Raw genomic sequence first — 25,560 nt, 5'->3', positions numbered from 1 at the left:
GAACTTGAATTCGTCAGTATATTTACGGTATATTTTTAAAATGAGACGGTATATTTTGGTATATTTCTGAGGGACGGACGGTATATTTTAACGATAATACCGCGGTCACATTAATACCGACAGCATAGTTATTTTTATTAAAATTAAATTAAATTGAAGATGGCAAGTGATGGCGGGGTTATATTTGAGCTGGAATCAAAGGTGAAAGAGGTCAATCTGGAGGATGTTGCCTCTCGCCATCGCCGCGAGCGCAAAGAACTTCAGGCCAAGTTGCAGGCCATGAAGAAGAATGCGCCCAAGAACAATAAATCCAAGCGCAAGGAGTTCCTAGAGGAGATGTCACGCCTGGAGAGTGAGCTGGAGCAGCGTCAAAAGATCGAACTTCAGGCAGACGAAAGCAAAGATGTGTCTGAGCTGCCCAAGAATCAACCCGTTGCAGAGGCGCCGCCTGCTGGAAGCGAACCAGCCAAAAGCGAGGACGACGGAAAGAAACAGTCGCAGGAACCTGGAACGCAGCAGCGTGTGTCTAAAGCCCAAAAGCGGCGCGACAAGAAGTCACGGGAGGCCCGCGAACGCGAGGCGGAAATCCGCGAGGAACTCCAGAATGCAGCCAACGATGGCCCATCGCTCAAATGGATCGAACTCCAGCAGATCACAGACAAGTTGGCCAGTCGGCAGCTGGCCCTGCACTCCATAGCCTCCGATGGAGACTGCTTGTACCATGCTGTGCGCCATCAGTTAATTGCCAATGCTCTGCCCGGCCACAGCGTGCAAGAGCTGCGCAAGGAGACAGCCAATTATGTGCGTGCCCAAAAGGACGCTTTCATATGCTATATGACCCATCCGGAGACTGGAGATCTGTTAAATGACGAGCAGTTCGAGCAATACTGCAAAGACATAGAGGACAACCACGCATGGGGTGGTCACATCGAACTGAAGGCAATCTCCTCGCTGCTGAAAGTTCCCATTGAAGTCATCCAAGCCGAGGGAGCTCCTACACTGCTAGGGCAGGAGGAATTTGGCGGTGCTCCCCTGGTACTGTGCTACCATCGTCATATCTACCAGTTGGGTGCCCATTATAACTCCACAGTGCCAGTGGAAGCCGAGCCATAAAGGAGTCAGAAATCTATTGAATTTGTAACAGTTTAACTATTTTTATTTATAAATACGCATTGGAAGATTTGAATTATTGTCAAAAATTTGCAAGTACTTAGTAGCTATGTACAATAATAGTAACAATTGTTCATTAGATAGCTGAGGATTTTTATTTGTCTCCCCTCAACTTTCGCTCTTAGAATGATTTATTTTAGGAAAATATCGCATATATGTATGTATGTAGAAAAATAATTTGTATAGGACAAATTTCAATTGGTTTTGATTTTGTTTTGGCGATTTAGTGTAAATTCAAGCAATATGCAATTTGATTACTTCGCAATTCTAGCTACATATTAATTGGTTAATTAATCCATTAATAGTCCGCTCACAAAATTATTTCTCCTTCTTGCTGTCCTTCTTGGCCGCCGGCTTCTTGGCAGCTGGCTTATTCGGGTAAATGGCAAACATCGACAGCTGAATTCCACCCAAGATCAGAAGCAACAAGTTTTGGAGCTAAATGTAAAAATCGTACATCAAGTGGATGATTCTTATAAAAGCTGCTGCCCTCTCAACTTACCACCATCACAGTATTCTTTATGGAGATGGCGTACAGCATCCAGGAAGTGGCTACCAGGTTACCAGACAATATAATTGGAAAGGGCATGCCCTCGGTGCTCTTCTTCGCAATGATTTTAGGAAGGTGCAGGAGGGGTGAGCCCACCAGCCACACAAGGATTCCCGTGATGAGCATTCCCAGACGGAACTCAATCTTCTTGGGATCCTCAAAGTTTGCATATGCAGTGCACGCCAACAGGAATATGGATGCGTAACCAATCTGCTTCCAGATGTTTCCCCTGCTACCACTGGAGGCATAGTAGTAGAAGCCGCCAAGAAACACAAAGTTTATCACCAATCCAATTAAATTAGTGTTTATCATGGCAGCATCATTCATAATATTGGCCAGCTTCAAGCTGAGAACCGTTCTGGAATGGGAAAAATGGTTTTTATGAATAGAAGTGTAGCCAAGTTTCGATCTTCCCCTGAAGCCAATTTAAATTGTATACTCGATTAATTAATTAACAAAAATTCGAGTACACCTACTACATATGTACATACAAACATACATACATACATATATGTACACATATCCAGAATCATAAAATTTAACGTTAGTTGCATTCGACAGAACGGGGAACAGATCCCAAAAAGGTTTAGAGACGATCGCCTTATTGTTGTTTAGTTTATATTCAGGCATATCTTCTGTCGATTGTTTCAGAAAGTTTAATGAATGAATAGCAGTATGCGAGCTTCTGAGAAATATAATTGGCTTCAGTCCTCTGCTGAAGATTTTCCTATTTATGCTCATAGTGCAAAAAAAAACCTGTTTTGTGTGTTGCTAAATTATGCGATTTTGGTCCGTATATGTATACGTACAACTAGCCGGAGATTTCCATCTCTTATGCATTCTAAGAGATTCTACTGTGGTAAATATTCTGGTCAAACGGGTTTTGCAGTAGACCAGCTGTGGAATTTTGTTTAATTACAAATCATGCTAATTTATCGGGCTCTGTTGATAACATTAAAAGTAGACTACAAAAATGTGTCAGCTACCATTTTATCAGTAAAAACCTCCATGGTGGTGAAATAATTTCGATTATGGTGATATATAACGACACAGGTCCACAAGGTAACATTGACCTTGCTACACACCTACACCTTGCAGCAGGGCACCCAACTGTTGCATGTTCGGGCGTCTTTACACTGGACACAGTATACGGTGCCACCCCCACTGAGCACAGAGAGAGAGAGAGAGAGAGAGACCAACTCTGATTTCTCATTCCGAGCACGTGGAGTGGGCGAGCCGCTTATCGGGGCTTGTCTTATGAGCGATTAGCGACGTCCGACTATCCTTCATTGAGCAGACTGGCAGATCGGAATACTAAGTTAGAACTTTACAAATAAACATTTAGATAAGAGCTACGTGTTGGCTGGGGCTTGCCATCGATAAGAAACGACAGATTCTTGTATGACAAGGTCAAAAGAAATTATTTGAAATTGTAATGGTTGACTGACTGAGATGATCGGAGCAGCTTTCTGCTTTCATTTGGGCGTGATGTAATCGCCAATTTCTGTATCATTGAATAGAACGTAAAACGATTTTAGGTGCGTCCTTGAGCTAACCGATTCTGCGGTGTCATGGCGACAATTCAAAAATTTAATCAATGCCCACACAGATGCACTCTTCGATGACAGTGTGTGTAGTGCAGGGGCACGTACTTACAGGACCACGCCGCCTAGAAACGGTCCGACTGGATAAACATCGCTGCTGCCCTTCTTACGAATGTCGTTGAGCAGCGCTATACCGGACAGAAATTGCAGGGTAGTAATTGTGCCGGCCACCTTGGCAATGAGCTCGCTGTGGGGTGCCAAAAGATCGCCCAGTGCCTCCATGTTTAATTGGATTTTATGTGTCAAACGTAAACGAGTTTTGCGTGCGAGCCGAAAGGGGAGAGTCTCTTCTCTTCGAGTATAAACAAATCAACAACGAAAACAAAAACCTAACGACCGACTGGCACCGTAACAATGAGCTCCAACTGGCGGGGCTGTCCACCTTTTATAAACAAAAATGTTCCAGATTTCGCCACGTTTCCCCAGCTGTTATCGTTATCGCCCGCTCGGGCTTATCGTTTCCAAAACACATTTCGTTCTTCGTTACTTTCTTTTCATTATCAATGGTATGGTATGGTATGGTCCTACGTGTGTTTCTGTTTTACTTATTCGACTACTTGGTTTGTAAACGTATTTAGACTTCTTCCTTCAGTACATGCTTTTTCTTCTCGCTGACGTAGGGTACTTTGCCGGGCTTGGAGTGCTTTCGCACATTGGCCTCCTTTACTTGGTCCTTCTCTTTGCCCGCACGCATCTTTCTCTGGGCATTGAGAACATGGCGCGGCACTTGACGATGACGTGCGATGCGTTTGATTTGCGGATGTGCAGCGTACTTTTCCTTGAGGGCCTCCTGATAGTTGAAATTAGTACGTTCTCTTGGGCGAATGATTCCCAGCTTCTCCGACGCGTTCGATTTCCACATGCGCACGTTCATTTCGTCGGAGCCAGAGAAAATATATCGATTATCCAAAGACCAGGCACAACAGACCACATGTTGCATTCGCTTGGTATGGTAAATGTCTCGGGAATGACTCTGATGGGCATGATAGATGCGTATAGTCTTGTCATAGCTAGCAGAGACGAATTCCTTCCCTGTGGGTGCATAGTCCACATCGGTTACGGCGGAAACGTGATCGAAGTGCACCTTTAGAGGAGTTTGAAGTTTACGTGTGTCAAAGGTATAGAGACTGCAAAGGAAAATAGTTATTAACGTCCTATACGACTCCCAAATGTCCCTCCCTTCACCTACTTGCAGTCTTCGTTGGCCACTGTAAAGTTGAACGCCTCCATGGGATTCCAGGCCAGCTTGTTGCTCTTCATGGTTAACACCACCTTGCGCAGCGGTTGAGCCTCACGTTGATCGTATAGTATGATGCTACGATCGCTGGCACAGCAGGCCAGCACATTGGTCTCCACCGGATTGTACGAAATCGTGTGCAGGGTGTCCACTCCCCATTTAAGCGTCTTCAGAGGATCATTGTGCTGCTCATCCCAAATGGCGCACACCTCGCCACACGTGGCAAAGCTGTTGTCTTTGCGGTTGTGCGAAATGCCATGCATGCCATATCGACTCAGTATTGTGTTGACCGGCTCCTCCTCCTCGCCCACCTCCGGTGCCTGTGAGTTCCAAACCTTAATGGTTTTGTCATCGCCGACGGTGAAGATACGTTCTCCATCCTTCGCATACGCGATTCCCCGCACAAATCCATTGTGGGCCACAAAGCTCCGGGCACTCACGCGATTCGCCAGGTCCCAGATACGCACCTCGCCGTCGTAGGCTCCGGTGGCTAGCGTGGAGAGCAGCTTGGGATGCTTGCCAAAGCAGGAAACGCCGTCGCGATGTCCACTCAAATTGCAGACAAAAGGTTTGGCAAATACGCGATCCAGTTTGGTGGCATTCAGCGCACGCACATATTCCCTGGGGCCCTCCAGTGGATGCAGCGATGGATCATAGTTGCGGGGCACTACAATTTTTAGAGCAACATATAAATGATGCTGGCTAGGGCATTACTGTGGACTCACTTTTGTGTTGCTGCAGCTTGGTTTCCCGGACATAGTTGTCCGGGTTGCGACTTATCATTTTAACCTTCATGATAGCATTTATTTACGTTAATTACGGCGTAAAAGAAAAATAATGCAAAGGAAAACAAACATGTGCGCAAGTGAACAGTGTGACCGCGCAGACCGCGGAACTATCGATAAGATTTGAGTTGAAATATACCTAAAAAAAAATATACCATGAATTTAATGGTTCACCTGCAATCTGGGCGACCGGTTACGTTATTTTTAATACTTTTCGGTATTTTTGAGGTAAAAATTGAACCGACGGTATATCGGTATGAGGTCGCCCCCTCCCCACGGACACCATACGCCGGATTCGAGCTATAATCATGGCCATCAGATTTGATTGGAGACGAGACGCTGGATGGCAACAAGTGTCGGTACTGGTTGGCAGCTAGGACTACGTGTACTGGAGCGACTGGAGCAGCGGGGACATTGATCAAGACTGGCCAGAGCCACAGCCTCGCCAAGGACGTGCCCTGCATCCCCGCCAGCTACGCCAAACTGCCCAAATGTCGGTGTCCGGCAAGAATATCCGTGCCCAGGTGAAGCTCTCTCACCCTATTGAGCTGTGTTCTAAAACGTTTCCTCTTTTAGCTTCTTGGGCGAACTTGCAGAAGCCTCGCAACATTGCCGTGCATGCCATGAAGGTGAGGCGGCTGCTCTTCTGCTCAGATGTCGGCAGTCATCAGGCCATCCGGACAGATAATTTTAAGTGGCGGGGAGTAGTGACATGAACAACGACTGTATATCCGCCTTCTAGCGCTGAGACGAAAAGACTGCCCGGCAGATTCAGCTGATAGTCAGCCGAGGGCAACGACAAGGCTCTGATCTGCAATCGTACCACCTGTGACAACTGTGAAAATGTCCACGACGAGGCCGACTGCTGCAAGCGGCCAGGAGATTTTCAGTGAGATTTTCAACAAGGTGATTGGAAAGACACGATATCTGCCCAATTCTTACACTAACAATATCCTAATTCCACCTTCCCACAGCTTTGCATATCGGCCGCCCTGCTCTGCGATGGCTGGGAACTCTGCCCGAGCTAAAGAATCGACTTCTAATGGCTCCATCGAAGATAATAAATAAAACAGTAAGCAGTAAGCATAGCCAAAAATAATTGGAAATCACTGCATACTGAAATGTATTCTCCTCGCAGGGAAGCACGCCGTCAAGCACTCCCTTTTAAAGACTTTAAAAACACAATAGAGAATCTGCAGGATATTTCATTTGAGGTGCAACGCGACCAAGCTGCGGATGAAGATGGAGCGAAAAGACTGGACGAGTGTGCCAGGTTACCACTACCACAATGCCTTCTACAAGGACCCCAGGTCCAAAGGCGATACCAGTTTAAGGTGGTATAAACAGCAGTCAAGTTTTCGCGGAGTATAGTCCGGTCCAACATTCCACGAGCTCGAGAGGCATCGAGAGCCAGCTCGCCTACTTGCATACCCAGCCGCGAGGAAACTAAGGAGCTGAGTTAAAGGTTGAGCTGGCCAACGCTTTCAGCAAGAACGAGGTGCGAGTGGCCCAGATCTTGCGGGACCGGATAAAATGAAAAAAGAAACACGTATTTAAGGATGTGTTATGTGGTGGATGTGTGCAACACCAGAAGGAAGCGGCTTCTTACCCCATAAAGTATGTTTATTCTGGATCAGCATCAATAACCTAGCCGATATAGCCATGTCTGTCTGTCCGTCAGATGAGCGCTTAGATCTCGGAGACTATAATAGCAAGAGCAACGCTACGCAAACCTTTCCATGCGCCTAATCATTCTCTCTCTCTCACACACACACTCTTCCTCGTGCTGTGCGCGTTACCGGCGGAAAGAAGCGAGACAGAAACACTGCTGGTGTTGGTATGAGAAGAGGGAGAGAGAGAATAAAAAACTGTTGAGGAAAAATACAAGCAAATGAAATATTCTAAAACTAATAAAATGCTTAATAGGTGAATAGAGGATAAACGGAGAGCAACAATTAACATGAAATCATAACTAGTGGTCGTGGTTCCTCTCTATTTGTCTCTCTAGAGAGATAGAGAATACTGCAGTCATCAGCTCCGATACCAACTCTGTGGCTTACGTATAATTAGGTATGAAATATTTATATTTTGTAAGTTGTATAAATCATAAGGCTCTCCCATTGTATGTACTGACTTAGTGGCCAAATACTGCTTATAGCAATTTCTCTACGGTTCTGTCTGTGCTTAGATTTACTTTTCTGAGTTCAGCTTTTCGTGACAAAGCACCTGCGAAAAACTAGCACAACGAATTCAATAATGGAGGAACCATAATCAATAAAGGAACCAGGATACATTCAATACTGCATGAACATTCGGCCATCAAAAATAATTGTTCTTGTAGGATACTTCATAATTGACAAATGCCCCAAAAAAAATCTCATCAATTGATGCTAAGATGTGATATCCAAATGCAGTCGTGGTCACTAATCATGGATAAAAGAATATGAGCCCGAACACACAACAATTGATGCTATGGGTGTTTTAAAACGGTGCAAATTCTAAACCAAATGTTAAAAACTGGTCATGCCCCAACTTTTTGGGTAAAGAAAAGTAGGGAGATCATTCTGACATTTTGAGAGCCAGAAGGGGTGCGAAAGTAGGTTAAAACTTCAAAAAAATTGATATTCATCGTCCAGACGAATATGTTTAGAAAGAATAAAACTGTATTTTTAAAGTTATAAATATAACGTTGAAAGTTTATATCGTCTGTTAAATTAATACGTATAACAACCAAACACACTGGCAATACAAAAAAAAAAAACTATCACCGTCGAAGATATAGGAAACATAATCATCTGAGAGTTGATCCCATATAGCCCGAGCCCCAGAGAAACAGCCCTGTCCCTTCATCTCCAGATTGATTTCGTCGTAACGTAACTCTCGCTAGTCAGTCTCTCCGTGAGCACACGTTGCATTATATAGCGAATGTATGGACAAGGGAACTTGTTGCCAAAAGCTGCTCCCATATTGTAGGCATGGTAAATAGTAACATCCGTTGACTGGTATTGTCTCATCGTGTGGTAGCTCCTTTGGGGTCGCATCGGATTTGGCCTCTTCCAAAATATGCTCACTTGCCACAGTGTGTCTCCTGTGTCTGTATCTGCCGCTAGTTTTCCAGAGCACTGTCGTTTTTGTGCTTACTCTGTGACATTTTTGTTTTTTGTTGTACAATTTCCTTTGTGATGCTTTCGCTTCGAATAACATCGGTGTTGAGAATTTTTAAACAAAAAGTTTCTGTACGACGATAGTAGTCGATTGTCAGCGCGAAGTACCTCTTCCAGGGGTCTTGGGTTTTATGTACGGGCGATCGATTCTCGATCTCGCCCTCTCGCTCTTTTTCATATGCGGAGGGGGCTGCGATCTCACTCTGTCGCTGCTGCTGGCCATCGGTCTCTCTCTCTGAATACTCCCTTACATACATACATATGTACTAAATATATAACTCGAGACAAAAATTAGGTTTGAGAACTGCTTGAGTAGATCTCATGACCATCTTTAGAATCTGGAATATACGGATGGCCGTAAATGAATACGGTCCTACCTCCAAAACGTCGTTGAGGTGACTGAAATTTATGAATTGAAAACAAAATAATATAAAATAATGTCAAAATGAATATCAAAATAATAATTTACATTCAATTGATTTTTATTTTTACGTAAACATTTTTTTTTTGGTTTTTACTTTTCATTAGTAAGTATAATGAAACAATTTTTTTTTTTACGATCAAAATTAACCTAACACCAATTAACCTAACAAAAGTTCAATGTTCGTAAGACCTGCGATATTGTCGTTTTGAGGATGATAGTGCCTCACTCTTACGAGTATTACCGGCCAATGCCAGAGCTAAGGTCCGAGAGGTCAACTCTTGTTCTTTTTTTTTTTGTTGTTCTTGGAGTTCGTTAAGTTTGTGCAAGTCACAGTTAGGCAACGAATCCATAAAGATCCCCAGAGTCCTTTCAAAGTTATGAAGGGGTTCTTTAGCGGTACCCGAACATATCCGATGGGAGCAGGCCTCGATAACCACCTGGGCATGGTAGATGCAGTCACTGGCATAGCCCAAAGATTGCTTCAGATTGTCGATCTGCTTCTTTTTCATTGAGTGTATTTGCAGGAACCGGGAACAGAGCGTCTCGACGCGGCGCTGCTCGTTGCGGTACTCATCGAAAAGATGGTCGTATTTGGCCTGGAGTTCCTCCGTCTCGCACTTGAGGAGCCTATGGGCCTTTTCCTTTTTGGCCAGCTGCCGGCGACTCTGACGATGCGAGACAGAAAGCTCATCGTAGCTGTGGGAGACAACGATCACTTGGCATTTGGGATACATTCAGGCCGTACGTACCGCTGTTGCATGAGCAATGGACTAATGGACTCGAAAATTCCTCCAATGGACTGTACATGGGATCCACCTGGCATCCTCTCATCGGGCTCACTCTCGCCCGAGGAGTCTATGCCGCGGAGCAGCTGCACCAATCGGCTATTGCGCTGCTTTTCCGTGTCCAGGGAGAAGTGCAGCTCCTGTATTCTATCCGATTGTCGTTCCAGGGCCATGCGCAGCTTAAACTCCTGCTGCTGATCCTCGTAGAACGTGTGCTCCAGCTCACTGACCTGATAGAGGATCTGCTGGATCATCTCTTTGTATGGATGACGGCTCTGATTCAGCTGGGGCACTGAAATGGGCAGACGATCGCTATCCTCCTCCAAAGTGTTTTCGTATTCGTCGTCGCTGGCGAATGGCGAGCTGGCAATGGAACTGGGCGTGGAAGTAGAGGTTCCACTTGAATAGGTCGAACTCTGCTCATCCTTGCCTGGGTACTGCTTCGAGGCACTCGCCTCCAGCCCTAAACTTTTACGCAGACTCCTGACTATGGCAGACAGGTTCATCCTGGGTCCTTCGTTTTGTCACCTGACTTTGGGTGACTTTAGTATATGTCCGTGCGTGTGTGTTGACTGTATCTGGTTTGTCAGCAAGGAATTGTGCCAGTGCCTACTTGTGCCAGCCCAGCCCAGCACAGCAACACACACAGTGAAGTTGTTTCCCCTTCAGCTCACTTTCCATATGGTTCGGCACAACTTTTAAATTGGTTTCAGTTTTAACACCTCTGCCTCCAGTTTCCCGGACACTCAATCAAAGTTGTCGTTTCGAAAGGCTCCTTCCTGTACGCCTCGCATACGTATGTTTGGGAACCCCCACCCCTGACCCTACCCCTACCCCTACCCCTGCTCCCTTTCTCTCTCTCCTCTCTTCACTATATCCAGTGTGCGGTGCGTTTGTTAGTCGTGCGTAAATTGCCATTAGGCAAAAAGGGTTTTCCAAGACTTGATATACTTACTGCATTTTTATGCGAAAAAGTTTTGTTGTTTCTTACTTTTTCTTCTCTGTTCTCTGTTCAACTGAGCGAGCGAGAGAGGGAGGGGAGCGACTTAAAGTTGCATGTCCTTGATAGAGGTGGATCTCATACGGGCCCTTTTTTTCAATATCGTTACATAAATGTGGTTAGGAATAACCTAGTTCACTGCATATACATTATTTTATGCGCTTGCTTTCATATTTCTTTATGCTCCGACTAACATAGTAGGGACTTGAAAAGAATAAAGAAGTAAAATAGAAGTATACATCTAATCGAATTATATTGTATTTATCTGCGGTGGGCAACAACCAATACAGAAAAAAACCCCCAAAACATATTTTGCCTCGTATTTTGTTTTTTTTTTTGGGAGCAAATGAACAGCCCACCGCTGATCTACAGTGACACAACTTTATAACTTTTTGATACAGAACACCACAGAACAAAATTAAATGTAAATCTAAATAAATAGACAATAAATGAATCTATTACTTTTTCGCTAATGACTTTGCTTATAAATCAATGATTTTTTTGTGAAATTAATCGCTTATAAATCTATTACTGCCAGATGAAAATGTCAAGGACTTCTCCATGTTAGTGTCATCAGTTCAGCGTATGGTGGGTCATCGGGGGTAGTGACGCTGCCATTGAGAACTCATCTGATGATGCATTGAATGTACGACCCGTACTGGAAGTGATTGATTATTCCAAAGTGCTTCAAAGTAAGCAAGATTGAAAAACCAGCTCTCGAGACCGATCCATTAAAGACATACAATACGATCTCAATGTTTTATCAATAGAAAATAAATATATTAGATTTGGAACCTATTACTCATAGGTTCACACGCTCGAAGGTGCACTGTAAAGTCCATGTACAGTCGTCGCCGTCCACCCCATTCAATCAAAGCAAATCTTATCTATATTAGGTGATAAACCGCTCTCGCAGTTAGCTAATATAATTAACTGCATAGCCAAGCTTTTCCGAAGCAACGAGCGCCATATATATTGACCCTCAAAGAACTTTTTTTATTTAATTTCCCTGCATTCAAATGTACTATTTGCTCTCCAGCACGCTATTGTGCTCTCCCGCTCGCCAACGCCAACGCCAACGCCAACTGTCTTCTGTGACAGCTGAGCCGTTGTTTTGGGAACTTTCCGCATTAAAGCTTCAACTGCGCTCGCGGCTGGTCGCGGAAATTTCTGCAGCCACAGCTCAATTGTTACAAATAAAAGAGATTTAAATTAAAACAGGGACCCGTGTAAGATGGCTCGTTTTGTGGCTGGAGCTCGTGGAATCTTCCGTCGCTATCCATTTGTGACCAACAGTGCCATTTACGGCAGCCTGTATGTGGGCGCCGAGTACTCGCAGCAGGTGCTGTCCAAGCGTTGGCTGGCGGTAAGTGAGTGGGGGGCGGGGGGCGGTATTGGAGATTTCTAATGAGATTTATGTGTCTTGTAGCCGGCGGCAGAGCGTGAGGACATCGATTATGCAACGATAGGAAGATACGCAGTGATGGGTACCGCTGTCTATGCCCCAACGTTATATGCTTGGTTTGTGTCCAACGGCATCTGAACTTGAATATATGTGTACATAGTCACATAACTACCCCACCGCATATTATCATTTAATTGACTCATATTTACATGTGCATTCTTTATATGTATATTCCCCCATTTGTTGCTGTTGTTCGGGACTTTATCAATTTGTTTACTATTTTGGAAAGCTTTGCAGCACGTGTTTCAGTCTCTTCATCATATATGTACTCTCTGTCTCTCTTTAGAAGCACACCATCAGAGCACCAGAGCACAAAAGCTTTTTCTTCGACTATGATAAAAAGAGACGAAAGAGCTTTCCACCAAAAGCACGCTAAGCACTAAGAAATTGAGGCATATGAGTACGACCTGTAACATGCATATAATGTAAGTGGAGAATGATGGAAACTCAGGTGAATCTACACCAAACACTGAACACTGAAACAGTACACAATAGATTGCGTATGGTACCTACATATATTTATATAAACATACACAGATGCATATAAAAAGGTTATTAACACTCTGTAAACCCCACACACGCACACGCACACAAAAACTCATTTGGCAATGCTTCTTATGCAAATATTACATATCAAATCACTCGACAATTTTAAGTGTAATTTGATTTTTAATTGTGACCCCCTTTATAGGTATAAATGGTTAGATCGCACTTTTCCTGGCACTACCAAGACCATTATTGTTAGGAAATTGGTACTGGATCAATTTATACTAACGCCTTATCTATTGACAATTTTCTATGCGGGTAAGCTTCACTTCCAGGGTAGCCAACACATTTCAATTATACAAGTTTTCGATACTACTGTTATTAATCTAAAACTCTTTGCTCTTTCAGGCATGTCCATCATGGAGGGCTGTGACGATATCCTTCTGGAATTGCGGGAGAAGTTTCTGCCAACTTTTGTACGTTCCTGTATTTTCTGGCTGCCTGCTCAGGTTCTGAATTTTTCCCTGGTGGCGCCACGCTTTCGTGTCATCTATATGGGCGTTTGTGGCTTGATTTGGGTCAATATTCTCTGCTGGATCAAGCGACAGAGTTTGCCGACCACAACAAAAGCAACACCAGCTGAAGACACCACAAATAAGGTCCAAACGTGAGATTTGTACAGAAGATATACTGATGTAGTATGTAGTCCTACTATTTGATAGAGTTGGAAGCTGCATTGACAAATAAAGACAAACCTGGAAGTACTTGGAATTGGAATCGGCCATCAGCTCTACATAGAGTACATATGTAGTTGTTATATAGAGCTATGTATGTGTATTACCTGACTGCAAATTGTTGGGCATATCGAGCGTATGATTGATGTTCCCATAAAGGAAAGCCATCAATTACTACTTATGCTCCACACATCTGTACATCTACCTCGCCCCATCCGAGTTTAATTGTGTGCGTGTGTGCGTAAATGTTTCCATCAATATTTGCCGCACACAAACAAAAACACCCAGCGCCTCAGACTAGTGGCGTAGATAGCAACTATTGTGCTTTATATGAATGGAAATGGGAATGGCGTTGGGGGCGAGTTGTCCGTAAAATGCCTTAATGTATTTAGGCGTGTCTTATAATGCATGGGCATGGAGTAGTATAAGTTCAATCTAGAGATGGGAGATGGTACGATATTGAAATTATGATGGGTAGGTCTCACACACACACACACACAATGTGTTCCTAGCTGGTTTCTGAGATCTCCACAATACAATATATTTTAGTTCCTCAATGCTGAGAAAAAGGAGCGAAGGTAGTCATACAATCATAGTCGCATACATTTAATTGTAGACCTCATCGAAGATACATTTAAGACATTTAGATCTATAGCATATATGGCAACTAAGAATTCGTCAGAGTGCTTCCGCCATTAGTTCTCTATGCAGCCGGGAGTGTGTGTATGTATTTACCCCATGCATCATTATATCCGCATATTCCCTCATTGATTATGTTTCATGTCATTGCCATCCCTTTCTGCGTATGTATTTGTTTACTCCCTTAACACATTAACTTTTTCCTAATGATTGCTCATCTCTAGTCTCTCCGCACTGTGCTAAACTAATTAGAGATGGCGTGTTTTCGGCTGCCCCCAGCCTACCATCACCCCTCTTTCCTAATGCGCGTGTGTCTGTGTGTGTGTGTGTGTGTGTGCGTGTGTGTTTAACTTATTGCTGTCTATTTAAATTGCAATTTGTCAATATCCGTGTGTGTAGCATTACCACATTACCACATGCCCACGCCCATCCCTATCCCCAGCGTGTTCCTCCTCCCACTGCCTCCGTCTGCACAGACTCCGGGCCCTGCCTAGAGAGTCACACAATTAAACTTCTTGTACAGTCATTAACAGCACATAACGTAGGACCAGCCCTTGTCCAGACGAAACTTGCTAAACTTGGCAGACATCGTAGCTTCTGGGCGACCTTCCACCACCTTCGTCTCCAGCACCACCTTCAGTCCATTGGAAGAGCAAAAAAAACAAAAAACAACAAGAAGCACGGTCTAAGCTGTGGCGACGCCTCCTCTTTAGCTACTTCCACACTTCTCCCCTGTCCGCACCATTCCCCTTGACTTTGACTTTGGCGGCGATGTCTTCGCTGGTTTCTCTAGGTTGCTGCTGGTCTCTAGCTCCTGGTTCCCGGCACTGCTTTTCCTTTCTTTTTTTTTTTGCTCTCCTGCTGGTACGAGTATATATTTTGTTGCTGTTGTTTTTTTTTTTTATTTACATCCGCTTGTTTGTTCAAAGCGGAAAATTAATTCCATCTTGGCTTGTTTCCGTTTATCTTGAAAAAGTATTTCGTCGTCTTTTCGCTTTACGAGTATGCTGTTGACCACCTTCCCGTCCCACTTGGCTTTACTTTTCGACAGCCTGCTGACCAGCGGAAAACTGCGTTTCCTACTTTATATTTTCTGGTGAGGGCGGGGGAGAGACAGTCCGGTGGTAGAGGGTGCGGAAGAAGTCTATTTACTTCAAAAGTATTCTGGTTCAGGCTCGATGTAATTCGGTGCTTTCGTACTCTTCTGTTTTTTTTTTTTTAATTTTTTTAATATATTTTTTTAGTATTTGATGAAATTGCAGGTTTTTAAATGATCTGACTTTTAAATTATTTATTATTATTTTATAGAATTGGAGATTACCTTACTGGGAATCGGATCTCCACACACATTAAATATTTCATATTAATTCTGAATTATAAAACGGTGCTGCATTTCTGCCTGGGACCCCCGCCCAACAGTCTTCGGCTTGGTGTTGCATGGGCCACGTAACGGTTCAGTCCTCGCATTCATATTGCATAATAAATACAATAAATAAATAAATAGTTGGCAATCCCTTCCATTATCATATGTGTACACATGTATATGTTACGTTATTTTTTGTTTATATTTAATTTGCAATCACCGAATCAGTTGTATGTCCTCGTAGAGCATTCCAACTTCAACATCAACTTCGTGGTCCCCGTTTGGCTTTCCAGTTTTGTTTCGTTCCATTTTGCTTGTCCTTCGCCGCTGTTTGGCTTGCCGGGTGGGAGTGGGAGTGGAAGCCGTCCACTCCAGCCAACTTCCGGTCTCTGCAGCTCCAGCTCCAGCACCAGCACCAGCACCAGCGTCAGCTCTGGGCATCGTGGCGTGAAACTAGCGCGTCGCGTCGCGTCGCCCACAACACGTACATTAAATTAAAAATTAATTTACAAAAATAAACAGAGTTATGCCAGAGGAAGCAGCTCGTGAGCGATACCGACCATAAGAAGCTAATACTAATTCTGCTTCATTTGATTCAATTACCGGATGTATTCCGTCCAGCAGAGTGTAGAGCAGCGGACCGGACACCGGACTATCCGGACGCGCTTCTTTCTTCGGGAATTTTCGTGTTTATCTTGGACACGCGGCATGGGGCTTCCGGGCGACTGCCTGGGTATCCATCCTCGACATGGACTTGTCGTAATTACCGCACAAGACAAATAGAAAATGGCGTAAAAACGAGAAATTAATCAACGTAAGGAGCCACGCCGACGCCCGCGCCCGCGCCCCATCTCCCTTGGCCCCCAGTCCACTCTAGAATCCTGTTTTCGATTCGGTGTGAAGCGCTTGGCAAATATGATGGAACATGGTCGGAGTATAGGACAGGGAAATTTGACACAATGCTGAGCGTTGGCTCTGTGAAGTGGAGACGGATCGTCATTCGTATAGATGGCGATTGGAAGTCTAGAATTAATTGCAAATTATATTTAGACGAGTATGTGATATGAATAGTGTTTTATTTGATTGGTTTAGAGTTGTAATTGGTTTAAATATTGTATGATGCTGAACGCTTTTCTATGATTCCATTGTTACCATTCTTATGTTGGGATTTCCTTTCTGGCCGCCGCTTTGGGGATATTCGATGTTTTGGATGATAGTTCCATTAGGCTCTTTCACACGATGCTGCATTATAAATTTCATCTACTTCCCCATCTGTACCCCTCTGTAGCGGTCTGCGCGATGTTGCCATGCTACCCAGATACCTCTGGCACTCTCCAGAAATCCCCCCTCTGCCTTCAGGATGGGCTGTGGGACATCCTGGTGCGGCACATTTGTTTGCCGGCATGTGAAAATTGATTGCTGTTGTTCATAGCCGCGGGATATGGCCAAAGTTTTGAAGTTCCCAATGTTGGGCCCCCCAGCCAGGGTCCTTTTCCGCTTTCGGTTGTTGGTTGGGCGCTGAAAAGCTGAAAACAATGCGCATTTTCCTCGCGGGTCTGCGTCGCCTTGGACCGAGCTGGGGCTTTTTTTGTGCTCGTTGTATTATTAAGAAAGTTTTATATTTTTTTTGTCGGTTTTCTGCCAAGCTGGGGTTGGAGTATATTTACATTTGGCAGTTGGCTGCGTTAAGCGGCTTGGGTTGCCATGGCCGTTGAGGGCTAGAGAGGGTCTGGACTGTGGAGGATCTCAGACGAGTTCTGGTCAGAACATTTTTCTGCTGGTGCTGAAATTTTTAATACTCTGTTACCTTGTCGTGCAGACAATTTGATGCCAATGGGAATATGGGTTTTTTTCTGACCTTCCCTTCTCTACGCTATCCAGTTTTTTTTTTGCTGTTTTGGTTTTCTTTTTGGCTGTGGTGCTATAAAAACCTCTGTATTCTCGTATATATATATATACATATATCTATAGATATGTATGTGTGTGTTTGAATTGGGTTCGTGTAGCTTTATAATTAAAGAAAGACGAGGCGAAAACAAAGGAATAATAACAAAATAAGAGCCTGACAACGGTTGGTAGGAGAGTCCACTCAAGGAGGACTTGTCGGTGTGCTCGTGCTCTCCTTAAAGTGCCTCGGGGGTCAATTCCGCGAACGCAAACCGAGAATGAACTGGAAGTAAAATAGCCAATCGACTAGTTCATAGTTGGGCCAATTTTTCCTTGGAATCGAGGACTTTGAAATTCCGATTTGTTCATTTGAAATCATTAGATTAATCGACTGTAAATAAATAAAAGATTTAAAGAACAATCATATATGTAGCTCTTATCGACTCTTCAACTACCTTGGGAATGTGTGAATTGGGTGTGTTATTTCAGACCTAAAATGAAATTTCAGTCAATTGGTTGTTAGACTCACTGTGGTAATCCTCTAAAATATAGAATGTGAAATCAGAAACAGCAACAGCAAGTTTTTTTGACAAGCTTATGTGACATTTTATTTGATCGATCGTTCCAGTTCCTATCGCAGAAATACTATTATACTTTCTTCCTATAGTCCTATGTTCTGAGTACAGCAAAAAAGGGAGATGTACAAAGTTTCAACGAGATAGGAGGGGCTATGGAAATAAGCAGACTTTGATCGTATTTCTGATCAGGAACCTTCTTCAAGGATAAAGTCAGGTAAGAGCTGTATAGTGAAACAAAAGCACTATTTACATACCAAAGGTGTTTTGTTGGTACAGTCAGCGACATAGAGTCAAACTTGATCCTTATTTATCTGCTTGGACATCTCAGAGGGAGTCTCAAGATGCAGGTTCTGCCAGATGGTCCTTGCTTATTACAATTGGAACTCTTTAACAAAAGATGATCAATAACCACAAACTTGATTATTCATACATATGTTACATGGTATGCATAGAACTGGAAAATTCACTCATGCACTAAAATACTTACTCCCATGCAACCACTTACTCAAATCACCCTAAAAGCTTCCACGGTCACACTTAAATGCGCTGCTGACTGCTGACTGGACCCGAACAGAGCCGGAGTGGCCTTCGGCTCATAATCGATACGATCATTGTTAAGCCGAAGTAAGCTGAAACCTCCGATCCGAAAACGAGCAGCAAGGCACTGATTGAGTGGTTTAAAATCAACAGCGAACAATGCTAAGTGAGTTTATTCTGCTCAAGTGTGAGCGTTTTTGCAATCACCAAGAGCCATCACTCGCATGTACATATTTTCCTTGATATGTTACCTTTCCGTTTCAATGAAATTAGCCATTATGTCCATCAGTTAGTAGCACGATTAATTGAAAACGATAGCATACACGATACCTAAAAGTTCTTACTTCGTACTTATTAACCCCCTGCAGAGACTAGGTCAACTGAACAATTAAAATGAAAAGGGAAACGGGCTTCGCATAAATGCTGCAAAATGACACACATATCGAATTGTTTATAGTGGGGGCCACCCTCTCTCATCCACCACACCCTCACATCCCTCACAGCCTTTACGGCACGCACGCTGCGCAGGTGGTCCTTTCTCGTCGCTGATCTGCAGCTGGAAATGCCATCAAATGTTTCCACTGCCAGGCCGACACCTGCTGTCAGAAAGGAATCATGTAAATATGCGTGCATAAAAAGTAATACTAAAAAGGTTATCAGAGGGGTCTCCGTGTTGTGTTACAGCAGGAAGGGTCGAGGTGTGTCCCGTGTTTGACTTTTGCCTTTATGTGCATGCAAACGCATAATCAAGCGTGAAGCCGAAGCGCAGACACAGACAGTGGCAGCCCGGAGATGTCGGTCCATGCGCGCATACGCATACGCATACGTATACGCATACGTATACCTGTATCCTTTCTACTGCTTACATTTAATTTCACCTTCAGCCAGAGCCAGAGATGTACGCCACCGCCACCGCCACCGCCACCCAAGACGCCAAGTCGCGAGGAAGTTCCCGCCAGCTTATTTTTCTGCTTCTTCCGCAGCATAATGTCCTCTTCCTTTTGGGTGTTCCTCTCCCCCATACCCTGCAGAGTGGAATTCAAGGGTGTATTGTGTTCGAAAAGATGTGACTCTGCACTGGACAAAATCTGGGAGAATCGATCGTCATTCGTCGTGGCCTGTGGAATACTTTCCCTCAGTGCAGTGCACAGAGCGTAGTGTGAGTAGAGGGTGTCCCAAAGTCGGACCATCTGCTAAAGCTCTCCTTCTTGGAGTTTTTTTTTGGGCGTGGGGTTCCTTGTTGTCGTCTGTGCATTTGACAGGAAAAATTAGTTGGCAACGAAAACTTTTGGCCTGGCTTGTATGTACGAACGTTCCCGTACGTGATTGTGAGGGTGTGAGGGTGTGTGGGTGTGCTCTATCACATGCCCCGTCTTGGCAGTTGTAAAATTTTTGCTAACGAAAAACCATAAACAGGTGTTGTTTGTTGTTGACGCTGCATGTGGTCTGCCGCACAATATGTTGTGTGTTCGTGTTTGTGTGTGTGTGTGTGTGTGGGAAATCCGCTCGCCAAGGCTGATCCTGGAACCCACCTAACCCTACCCCTCGAATCGAACATCCTTGCGGGGCCGGCTGCTGCTGCTGCTGCCAGACATTTCGTAACTGTTTTGGGCACAGAAAGTTATTAAACTTAATGCAGTTTAATTGACCTTTTCGTCCAAAAGTTTTTCACCGTCTGCCGTTCGCCAGCAGGCGAAGTTGGTAGCGTAGTGAATGGAGAGGAATGGTGAGGAAAGGAAAGGCAAGGAAAGGACACTCATCCTCCAGATTATTACTTTTAATTACAGCTTAAACCTATTGACTGGAAATTTTAATATGTTATTTATATACAATTAACGCCCCATCAAATGCTTTCGTGTACAACGGGCGTATGATTTATGGCATTCTCTCGGGCCTTGCAGCAATTTTGATTATTGCTCAGTGCGATTTCCTTTTGTATACCTACAAGTACGTATGTATTTGTTGGTGTATATTGGATGTAACAGTTGCTACTCGTAAATTACTGGGAAAGGAAGTGGGCGGTTGGCGGTGGGCGGTGGTCGGTGGTCGGTTGGCGGCGTGTGTGTTTTCTGTTCAAAAATTGTTTGTAGAACGGGGTTTCGCTTGGATTAGAAACGTCATGAAAATTAAATTATTTATGGTGCTCATTTGAAGGGACAGATTTTGGCCAACACTCTGGCGTGGGTGTGTGGAGGGGGCGGGGGGCCGGTAGGAGTAGGAAAGGAATGTTTGAGTGACTCTTAAAACTTGTCAGAAATTGATGTGGAAATTCATATTTGGCTTTAATGCAGAATTAATACAGCCGATTATATGGGTGCAGGCATCAAATCTTTTACAATTTAACAACGGCAATCATTTCATTGAATAAATAAGTAGGATATCTTCGCGTTGATTGATTGGCCCTGTGTGACTCTTTTACCTGTATAACTTTTCCATTGAGCAATCAAAGAATTTGTTCTTTAACTCTTGCAGCACTTTTCAGCACTCGTTTTTTTGCCACACACATATTTTAATTTGTTAATTACTTAAGTCGGTTGCTGGTGCGAGGGCGAGAGGCGAGGCAGTCAATTCATACAGGGAATACGGCTGCAGCCAAGGCAAAGTAATCAGCATATGGCGAGGGGAGGTCTAGTGTCCTCTGACCCTCACTCCGACTCCGATATGGATGCATTATGCAAAAAGAGGGGAAGCGTTGTCTACTGGCTTGCGGCTTGCCATCCAGACACAACCTCCATCCCATTCCGTAGGTGATCTGTGGCCGGAGACGGGGCGAAGACATCAGAAACATATTAGCAGGCACTAAAGTTAAGAGCCAAGCGAGGGCAGGGATAAAACGGGAATAAGCGCAGACACAACACACGCATAGTTGTTCAGAGTCAGGAGCGGTTTTGGGGTTCTAGTGGTAGATACGAGACGTAGCTCTGCGAAACGGTTTCGTCATAAAAGCCTGTTTTTTAAAACATCTTTGATTTTTTGAAATATTTACTTGGTTTTTACTTACTTTTGAAGAAGGTCTTTTCTATCTTACTGGAATCGGCACAAAACCTGCGGCCCAACTGAAACAGCTCCAACATCACATCTCGGGCTCCCTTATAATCCTGAACTCTCCTTGTCAGCTCGCAGCAGCTCTCACTCTCTCCCTGTCAGTCGCTGTACCCCCCCTTCGTCACTGCATATAAGCGCTTAATGAGGATAAATGAGCTTGATTGCATATTCCAAGGCGCTCGCTCGTTTGCTGCTCGTATGCATGTGTGTGTGTGTGTGTGTGTGTGAGCGAGCTGTTTTTTAATAGCCTGCATATGGCGTTGTAAAAGTTTTCATTACACAAACAGCAGCAGCAGCAACTACAATTTACCGGCAGGCAACGCAGACGACAGCAACAACAGCAAAAACCTACGAGTATTGGCCTGACTTTTAAGCGCATTTAACAGACGGCACGGCGTATACGTAATGTGCAGAGGCAGAGGCGGAGGCAGAGGCAGAAGCAGAGGCAGAGGCAGAGGCTGACAGCCAAATTGAATACAGTTGCTCGTAAAATGCTTAAGCACCTGCGCACAGAAACAGCCACCTCAACAATTACAGCAACACCAAGAACGACAGCGGCAGCAACGGCAACAGCAACGGCATCGGAAAGGGGACAGCACAAGGACTTTAGCAGAAGGCAAATCTACAAGGACCACACTTAACGCTAATTTGGCGTTTTACCGTCGAATGATTTTTGAACTCACGCAACTCACACACACACAGACACACAGACACACAGACACACAGCCACGCACACACTTGCACACTCGGCAAAATTTTTGGTAAAAGTTAAAAAACTTTTCGTTTTTGTGTGTGTGTTTTTTTTTTACCATTGGTACAGGCAGGCGGCAGCTCGTTGCTGTGGAACTTTCGGCAAAATTTCATCTGCGGTTGATTTTGATTGTGAAAGGATTTGCCAAATTGCTGTTTGCAGCGGTGCGGCAAAAAATCAAAGGGTTTTCCAATACCAGTACCAATACCAATGCCAATACCAACACCAATGCCAATACCAATACATGCATGCGGCAGTAGATCGCCGCCCTGCCCGCTTGCGTGTGTGTGGCTCAGCTTGTGGCTGCCACAATGGAGAATGGAGCTGCCCCGCACCCCCCGCATCCCGTCGCGACCCCTCGACTCGGCCTGCCCCACTGCCAATGCGTTTAAACAACAGTTTAACAACAGTTTGCCTGCCTTTTGTTATTGGTGAGGCTTTCGCCTCTTTGCCGCACTGCCGCACCGCCTCTCTGCCACTCTGCTTTTCTGCTCTTCTGCTCTTCTACTTCTGTTGCTGCATTTTCCGCCTTTGCCCAGCCATGTGTGGGAGCGGGGAAAAACGACCGCTCGATTTATGGAAATTGTGCAATATTTTGTTGGGAGGCAACGATTTTTTCTTACTTTTTGTTTTTTGCATTTCCTATAAGGAATAAAGAAAGCCTGGCTGAATGGATTTTGCTCTTGTTTTGCCTTTCCATTTTTTGGGTCGTTGATATTTTAGGTCTTAGGCTTAGACATATTTTTGCTTTAAATTTATTTTTGAGCATTAAAGTGCGGAACGCATTGAATGTTTGGATATTCATTTATTAGGAAAGTCAAAAACAAAACGTATTCAAAAGATTGTGTGTCAAGACATAAGGCGTAGATAGTTATAGAAGGGCTGTCCGTTTATGTCCTTATTCTTGGCTATTTTTTGCATGATTATGTCCAAATTATCCAAATTAAAAGCGATTTCTTTTACGGGTGTAGGAGGTCAATAGTGGCACCCGGGTCAGGACGGATCTTTTGACAGTCAGCCAAAGAAGGTTGATTCTGTCGGTGAATGGCTGTTGCCAGGATCTCGTCGAATACAGTCGCGGTTATTCAAGCCGGCTATGGATCATGGATCTATGCATAAGAACCCCAAATAAAACAACGGTTCATAGTGTGGGGGTTTTAAAGCCAGTCAGGCTAACAATAACTGCCTTATCTTATCTTTTTTGATTGAGAATAGTGGGTAGACCCAGTCTGAGTGGCACACACATACTTACAAATGTTGTGGGGCTCAAGTTTTTGTTCCAAATACTGATTGCACTTTACAACGATAATTCGAGCTCTCATAAATCGCCTCATTCGACAGTACAGCATCCAAATCACTGAATCAGTGGGTCATCCGTCTGACTGCCCTGACCTTAGGCCTAAAGACTTCCTTTTGTTCCGACCTATAAAAAAAGGTGCGTGGTCATCGAATTTCGGAGGCGAAAAAGGCTGATGAAAGTTGTTTGTGTTCATGGATAATATTTTTAAATACAATTAAATAATTTTTAATCATATCATAAGAGTATAAAAGGAAGCCTACATAAATATTTAAAGATAAATATAGAAACCCATCGCCTTACGCTCGCCTGGGATTTTTGTGAGAAGCCTATGGAAAATTAGATCTAAAAAAGTAAAAACATAATGAATAATTCGTTAATGATATAATGAATCCAACTAAAAGCCAGCTGTTGTCAGTTTCCACTAAAAGAAATCATATTAATGGGACTTTCTTTTCTTTAACGCAAACTTTAAGGCAATATTGTAAATATTTATATTTCAAATTGTGTATAGCCAAGATCTCCCTCCCACTTCCCTTTATCTGCTCATTTTCCCCGGTTTTATTAATAAAAAACCTTTGACTTTGGACCAACGAAATATGATTTTTGCCCGTTTAGCCATCCGTGCCATGCCGCCGGCGATGTAAAAATGATGTGGCGGATTGTGGGGCAGCGGAGTGCAGGAAATAGCTCTATTTTTGCCGCCAAAGGCCAAATAAATAACTTGCCAAAAATAATTCTGCTCTCTGGCTCTCCTTTCCTCTGTGGAGCGTAATTATGCGCAATGCAGACGCATTAAATATTAATAACTAAACTGCCTTTGGCGGAATGTATTGCCATACGGTCGCCTGGTCGGCTCCCAGCATCCAGGCCAAGTGGGCGTAGCTGTTGCAAAACTAAAAGCATATTTAATAAACTGCACTAGCAGTAGAGGCAGAGGCAGAGGCAGAGGCAGGGGCAGCAACAATGAGCGGCATTCGGGATGGAGACTGGAGGATGGGAGGAGTGGGTGGGAGGAGGAGAGGGTCAGAAAGCGATGGCTAGCTGATTAAGTATTCGCCGTGCCGGCAAAATAATGGCAGCAAAAGCGCCAAGAATGTGCATTAAAATAATGAGAAATTAAAACGAAGTTTAAAACAAAACAAAATTCTACTGAAAACATAAAATTAAAACTGGCATCTGGATAGTTCTTAAGCCAGCAATATGATTAAGACATCTGTGAAAAATAAATCTTTATTTCCCAGCCAATAAAGGATTTTTTACAGCTTACTCATCACTCGGATAATATATGTAGTTATTCAATCTCGGTGATCTGGGCATACATACTACGAGTATCCATATGTGTGTGTCGGGTTCTAATTAGAATTCGGTTTGTTTCCATTGTCCATTGGACAGACTCCCAGAGCATTGCCAAACCATCCCTCAAAGACAATCAACGTCTACGACGAAATTACCATCATCTTTCTCTTTCTAACCCACACACATTGCCGCAGAGGAACATGCTCAACGCGCACTCTCTTCTTCTTGTCTCTGTTGATCCTCTGAGCGAGTCATCTCTCCCCTACACAGCAAAAAGACGAGTAGTGGACAAAAACAAACGGTAAATCATAAAAAAGCACTGAGAAAAATCTTGTCGAGAATTCTTTGCCAGCTTACAGATCAAAATACACTGAGAACAATATTAGGAAGCGACATATTTGACCCGGCCATGGCTGACATATAAGAAGGAAAACAAAGCATACTGTTCGGCGCAGCAGCTTCCACTAGGTATTCAAGATATTTCATATAACCTATTGCTTTTCCTCAGTAATACTCTAAGTCTATATCGCCGCAGCATCGTTTTTAGTGCTATATTTAGAGGACTTCTGATGCTCTTTGTAACGAGCCTGCTGGCAGGTTGTTGGATGTTCACGAGCTTTCTTCGTTCTCAATCCAATTACTTGTTTGCCATCGTTATTAGTTCCAAAATGGTAATACCGCCACGTTACATATGAAGTACATACATAGCTAGTACTGCAACGACCTAGAGGCGTTTCCATTCTGGTCTTACGCTTCGCTC

At 43.9% G+C, this 25,560-nt stretch overlaps 5 protein-coding genes and 1 long non-coding RNA gene across 8 annotated transcripts; 3 read left to right on the top strand and 3 right to left on the bottom strand.

The window, feature by feature from the left end:
* Window positions 1–140: 140 nt before the first annotated feature.
* Window positions 141–1,249, top strand: LOC6597041 (deubiquitinase OTUD6B). Its single transcript, XM_002022165.2, has one exon. It carries the CDS (start codon window positions 160–162, stop codon window positions 1,111–1,113), a length of 954 nt encoding a protein of 317 aa, XP_002022201.1. The 5' UTR covers window positions 141–159; the 3' UTR covers window positions 1,114–1,249.
* On the bottom strand, window positions 1,130–3,661 carry LOC6597042 (sugar transporter SWEET1). Its single transcript, XM_002022166.2, has 3 exons — window positions 3,377–3,661; window positions 1,673–2,078; window positions 1,130–1,608 (listed from the first exon to the last, which is right to left on the bottom strand). The coding sequence occupies exons 1-3, from the start codon at window positions 3,544–3,546 to the stop codon at window positions 1,489–1,491; spliced, it is 696 nt and encodes a 231-aa protein (XP_002022202.1). The 5' UTR covers window positions 3,547–3,661; the 3' UTR covers window positions 1,130–1,488.
* Window positions 3,662–3,803: 142 nt separating this feature from the next.
* LOC6597043 (DDB1- and CUL4-associated factor 13) lies at window positions 3,804–5,375 on the bottom strand. Its single transcript, XM_002022167.2, has 3 exons — window positions 5,287–5,375; window positions 4,514–5,228; window positions 3,804–4,451 (listed from the first exon to the last, which is right to left on the bottom strand). Exons 1-3 carry the CDS (start codon window positions 5,354–5,356, stop codon window positions 3,899–3,901), a joined length of 1,338 nt encoding a protein of 445 aa, XP_002022203.1. The 5' UTR covers window positions 5,357–5,375; the 3' UTR covers window positions 3,804–3,898.
* Window positions 5,376–5,619: 244 nt separating this feature from the next.
* LOC6597044 lies at window positions 5,620–7,978 on the top strand. Of its 2 annotated transcripts, XR_003408885.1 has the most exons (5): window positions 5,620–5,870; window positions 5,923–6,252; window positions 6,321–6,425; window positions 6,485–6,963; window positions 7,028–7,978. It is a non-coding gene; the product is annotated as an uncharacterized LOC6597044 (long non-coding RNA). The 2 variants fall into 2 exon arrangements; XR_003408884.1 differs by having other exon boundaries at window positions 6,485–7,978.
* A 1,089-nt stretch (window positions 7,979–9,067) lies between these two features.
* LOC6597045 lies at window positions 9,068–10,300 on the bottom strand. Its single transcript, XM_002022169.2, has 2 exons — window positions 9,684–10,300; window positions 9,068–9,630 (listed from the first exon to the last, which is right to left on the bottom strand). Exons 1-2 carry the CDS (start codon window positions 10,223–10,225, stop codon window positions 9,108–9,110), a joined length of 1,065 nt encoding a protein of 354 aa, XP_002022205.1. The 5' UTR covers window positions 10,226–10,300; the 3' UTR covers window positions 9,068–9,107.
* A 1,566-nt stretch (window positions 10,301–11,866) lies between these two features.
* On the top strand, window positions 11,867–13,447 carry LOC6597046 (mpv17-like protein). 2 transcript variants are annotated; one of them, XM_002022170.2, is made up of 4 exons: window positions 11,867–12,085; window positions 12,149–12,240; window positions 12,876–12,988; window positions 13,079–13,447. In XM_002022170.2, the coding sequence occupies exons 1-4, from the start codon at window positions 11,954–11,956 to the stop codon at window positions 13,339–13,341; spliced, it is 600 nt and encodes a 199-aa protein (XP_002022206.1). In that variant the 5' UTR covers window positions 11,867–11,953; the 3' UTR covers window positions 13,342–13,447. The 2 variants fall into 2 exon arrangements, with proteins under 2 accessions (XP_002022206.1, XP_026845499.1); XM_026989698.1 differs by lacking the exon at window positions 11,867–12,085 and adding an exon at window positions 12,471–12,609 and having other exon boundaries at window positions 12,173–12,240.
* Window positions 13,448–25,560: the final 12,113 nt, after the last annotated feature.

The sequence above is a fragment of the Drosophila persimilis genome, unplaced genomic scaffold (assembly GCF_003286085.1).
Source record: "Drosophila persimilis strain 14011-0111.01,24,50 unplaced genomic scaffold, DperRS2 tig00000431-arrow-pilon, whole genome shotgun sequence".
NCBI lineage: Eukaryota > Metazoa > Arthropoda > Insecta > Diptera > Drosophilidae > Drosophila > Drosophila persimilis.
This window is presented reverse-complemented; position numbering and strand designations above follow the sequence as displayed.

Excerpts from the sequence above, each read along its gene's own strand:
- LOC6597041 (XM_002022165.2), top strand. The coding sequence starts at position 160 with ATGGCAAGTGATGGCGGGGTTATATTTGAGCTGGAATCAAAGGTGAAA.
- LOC6597042 (XM_002022166.2), bottom strand. The coding sequence starts at position 3,546 with ATGGAGGCACTGGGCGATCTTTTGGCACCCCACAGCGAGCTCATTGCC. Across the intron at positions 2,079-3,376 it reads TTTCTAGGCGGCGTGGTCCT|AACGGTTCTCAGCTTGAAGC; the intron begins GTAAGTACGTGC and ends TTCCCATTCCAG. Across the intron at positions 1,609-1,672 it reads TAAAGAATACTGTGATGGTG|CTCCAAAACTTGTTGCTTCT; the intron begins GTAAGTTGAGAG and ends TTTTACATTTAG.
- LOC6597043 (XM_002022167.2), bottom strand. The coding sequence starts at position 5,356 with ATGAAGGTTAAAATGATAAGTCGCAACCCGGACAACTATGTCCGGGAA. Across the intron at positions 5,229-5,286 it reads CAAGCTGCAGCAACACAAAA|TGCCCCGCAACTATGATCCA; the intron begins GTGAGTCCACAG and ends TAAAAATTGTAG. Across the intron at positions 4,452-4,513 it reads GTGGCCAACGAAGACTGCAA|TCTCTATACCTTTGACACAC; the intron begins GTAGGTGAAGGG and ends TTTCCTTTGCAG.
- LOC6597045 (XM_002022169.2), bottom strand. The coding sequence starts at position 10,225 with ATGAACCTGTCTGCCATAGTCAGGAGTCTGCGTAAAAGTTTAGGGCTG. Across the intron at positions 9,631-9,683 it reads CCATTGCTCATGCAACAGCG|CTACGATGAGCTTTCTGTCT; the intron begins GTACGTACGGCC and ends TGTCTCCCACAG.
- LOC6597046 (XM_002022170.2), top strand. The coding sequence starts at position 11,954 with ATGGCTCGTTTTGTGGCTGGAGCTCGTGGAATCTTCCGTCGCTATCCA. Across the intron at positions 12,086-12,148 it reads TGTCCAAGCGTTGGCTGGCG|CCGGCGGCAGAGCGTGAGGA; the intron begins GTAAGTGAGTGG and ends TGTGTCTTGTAG. Across the intron at positions 12,241-12,875 it reads GCCCCAACGTTATATGCTTG|GTATAAATGGTTAGATCGCA; the intron begins GTTTGTGTCCAA and ends CCCCCTTTATAG.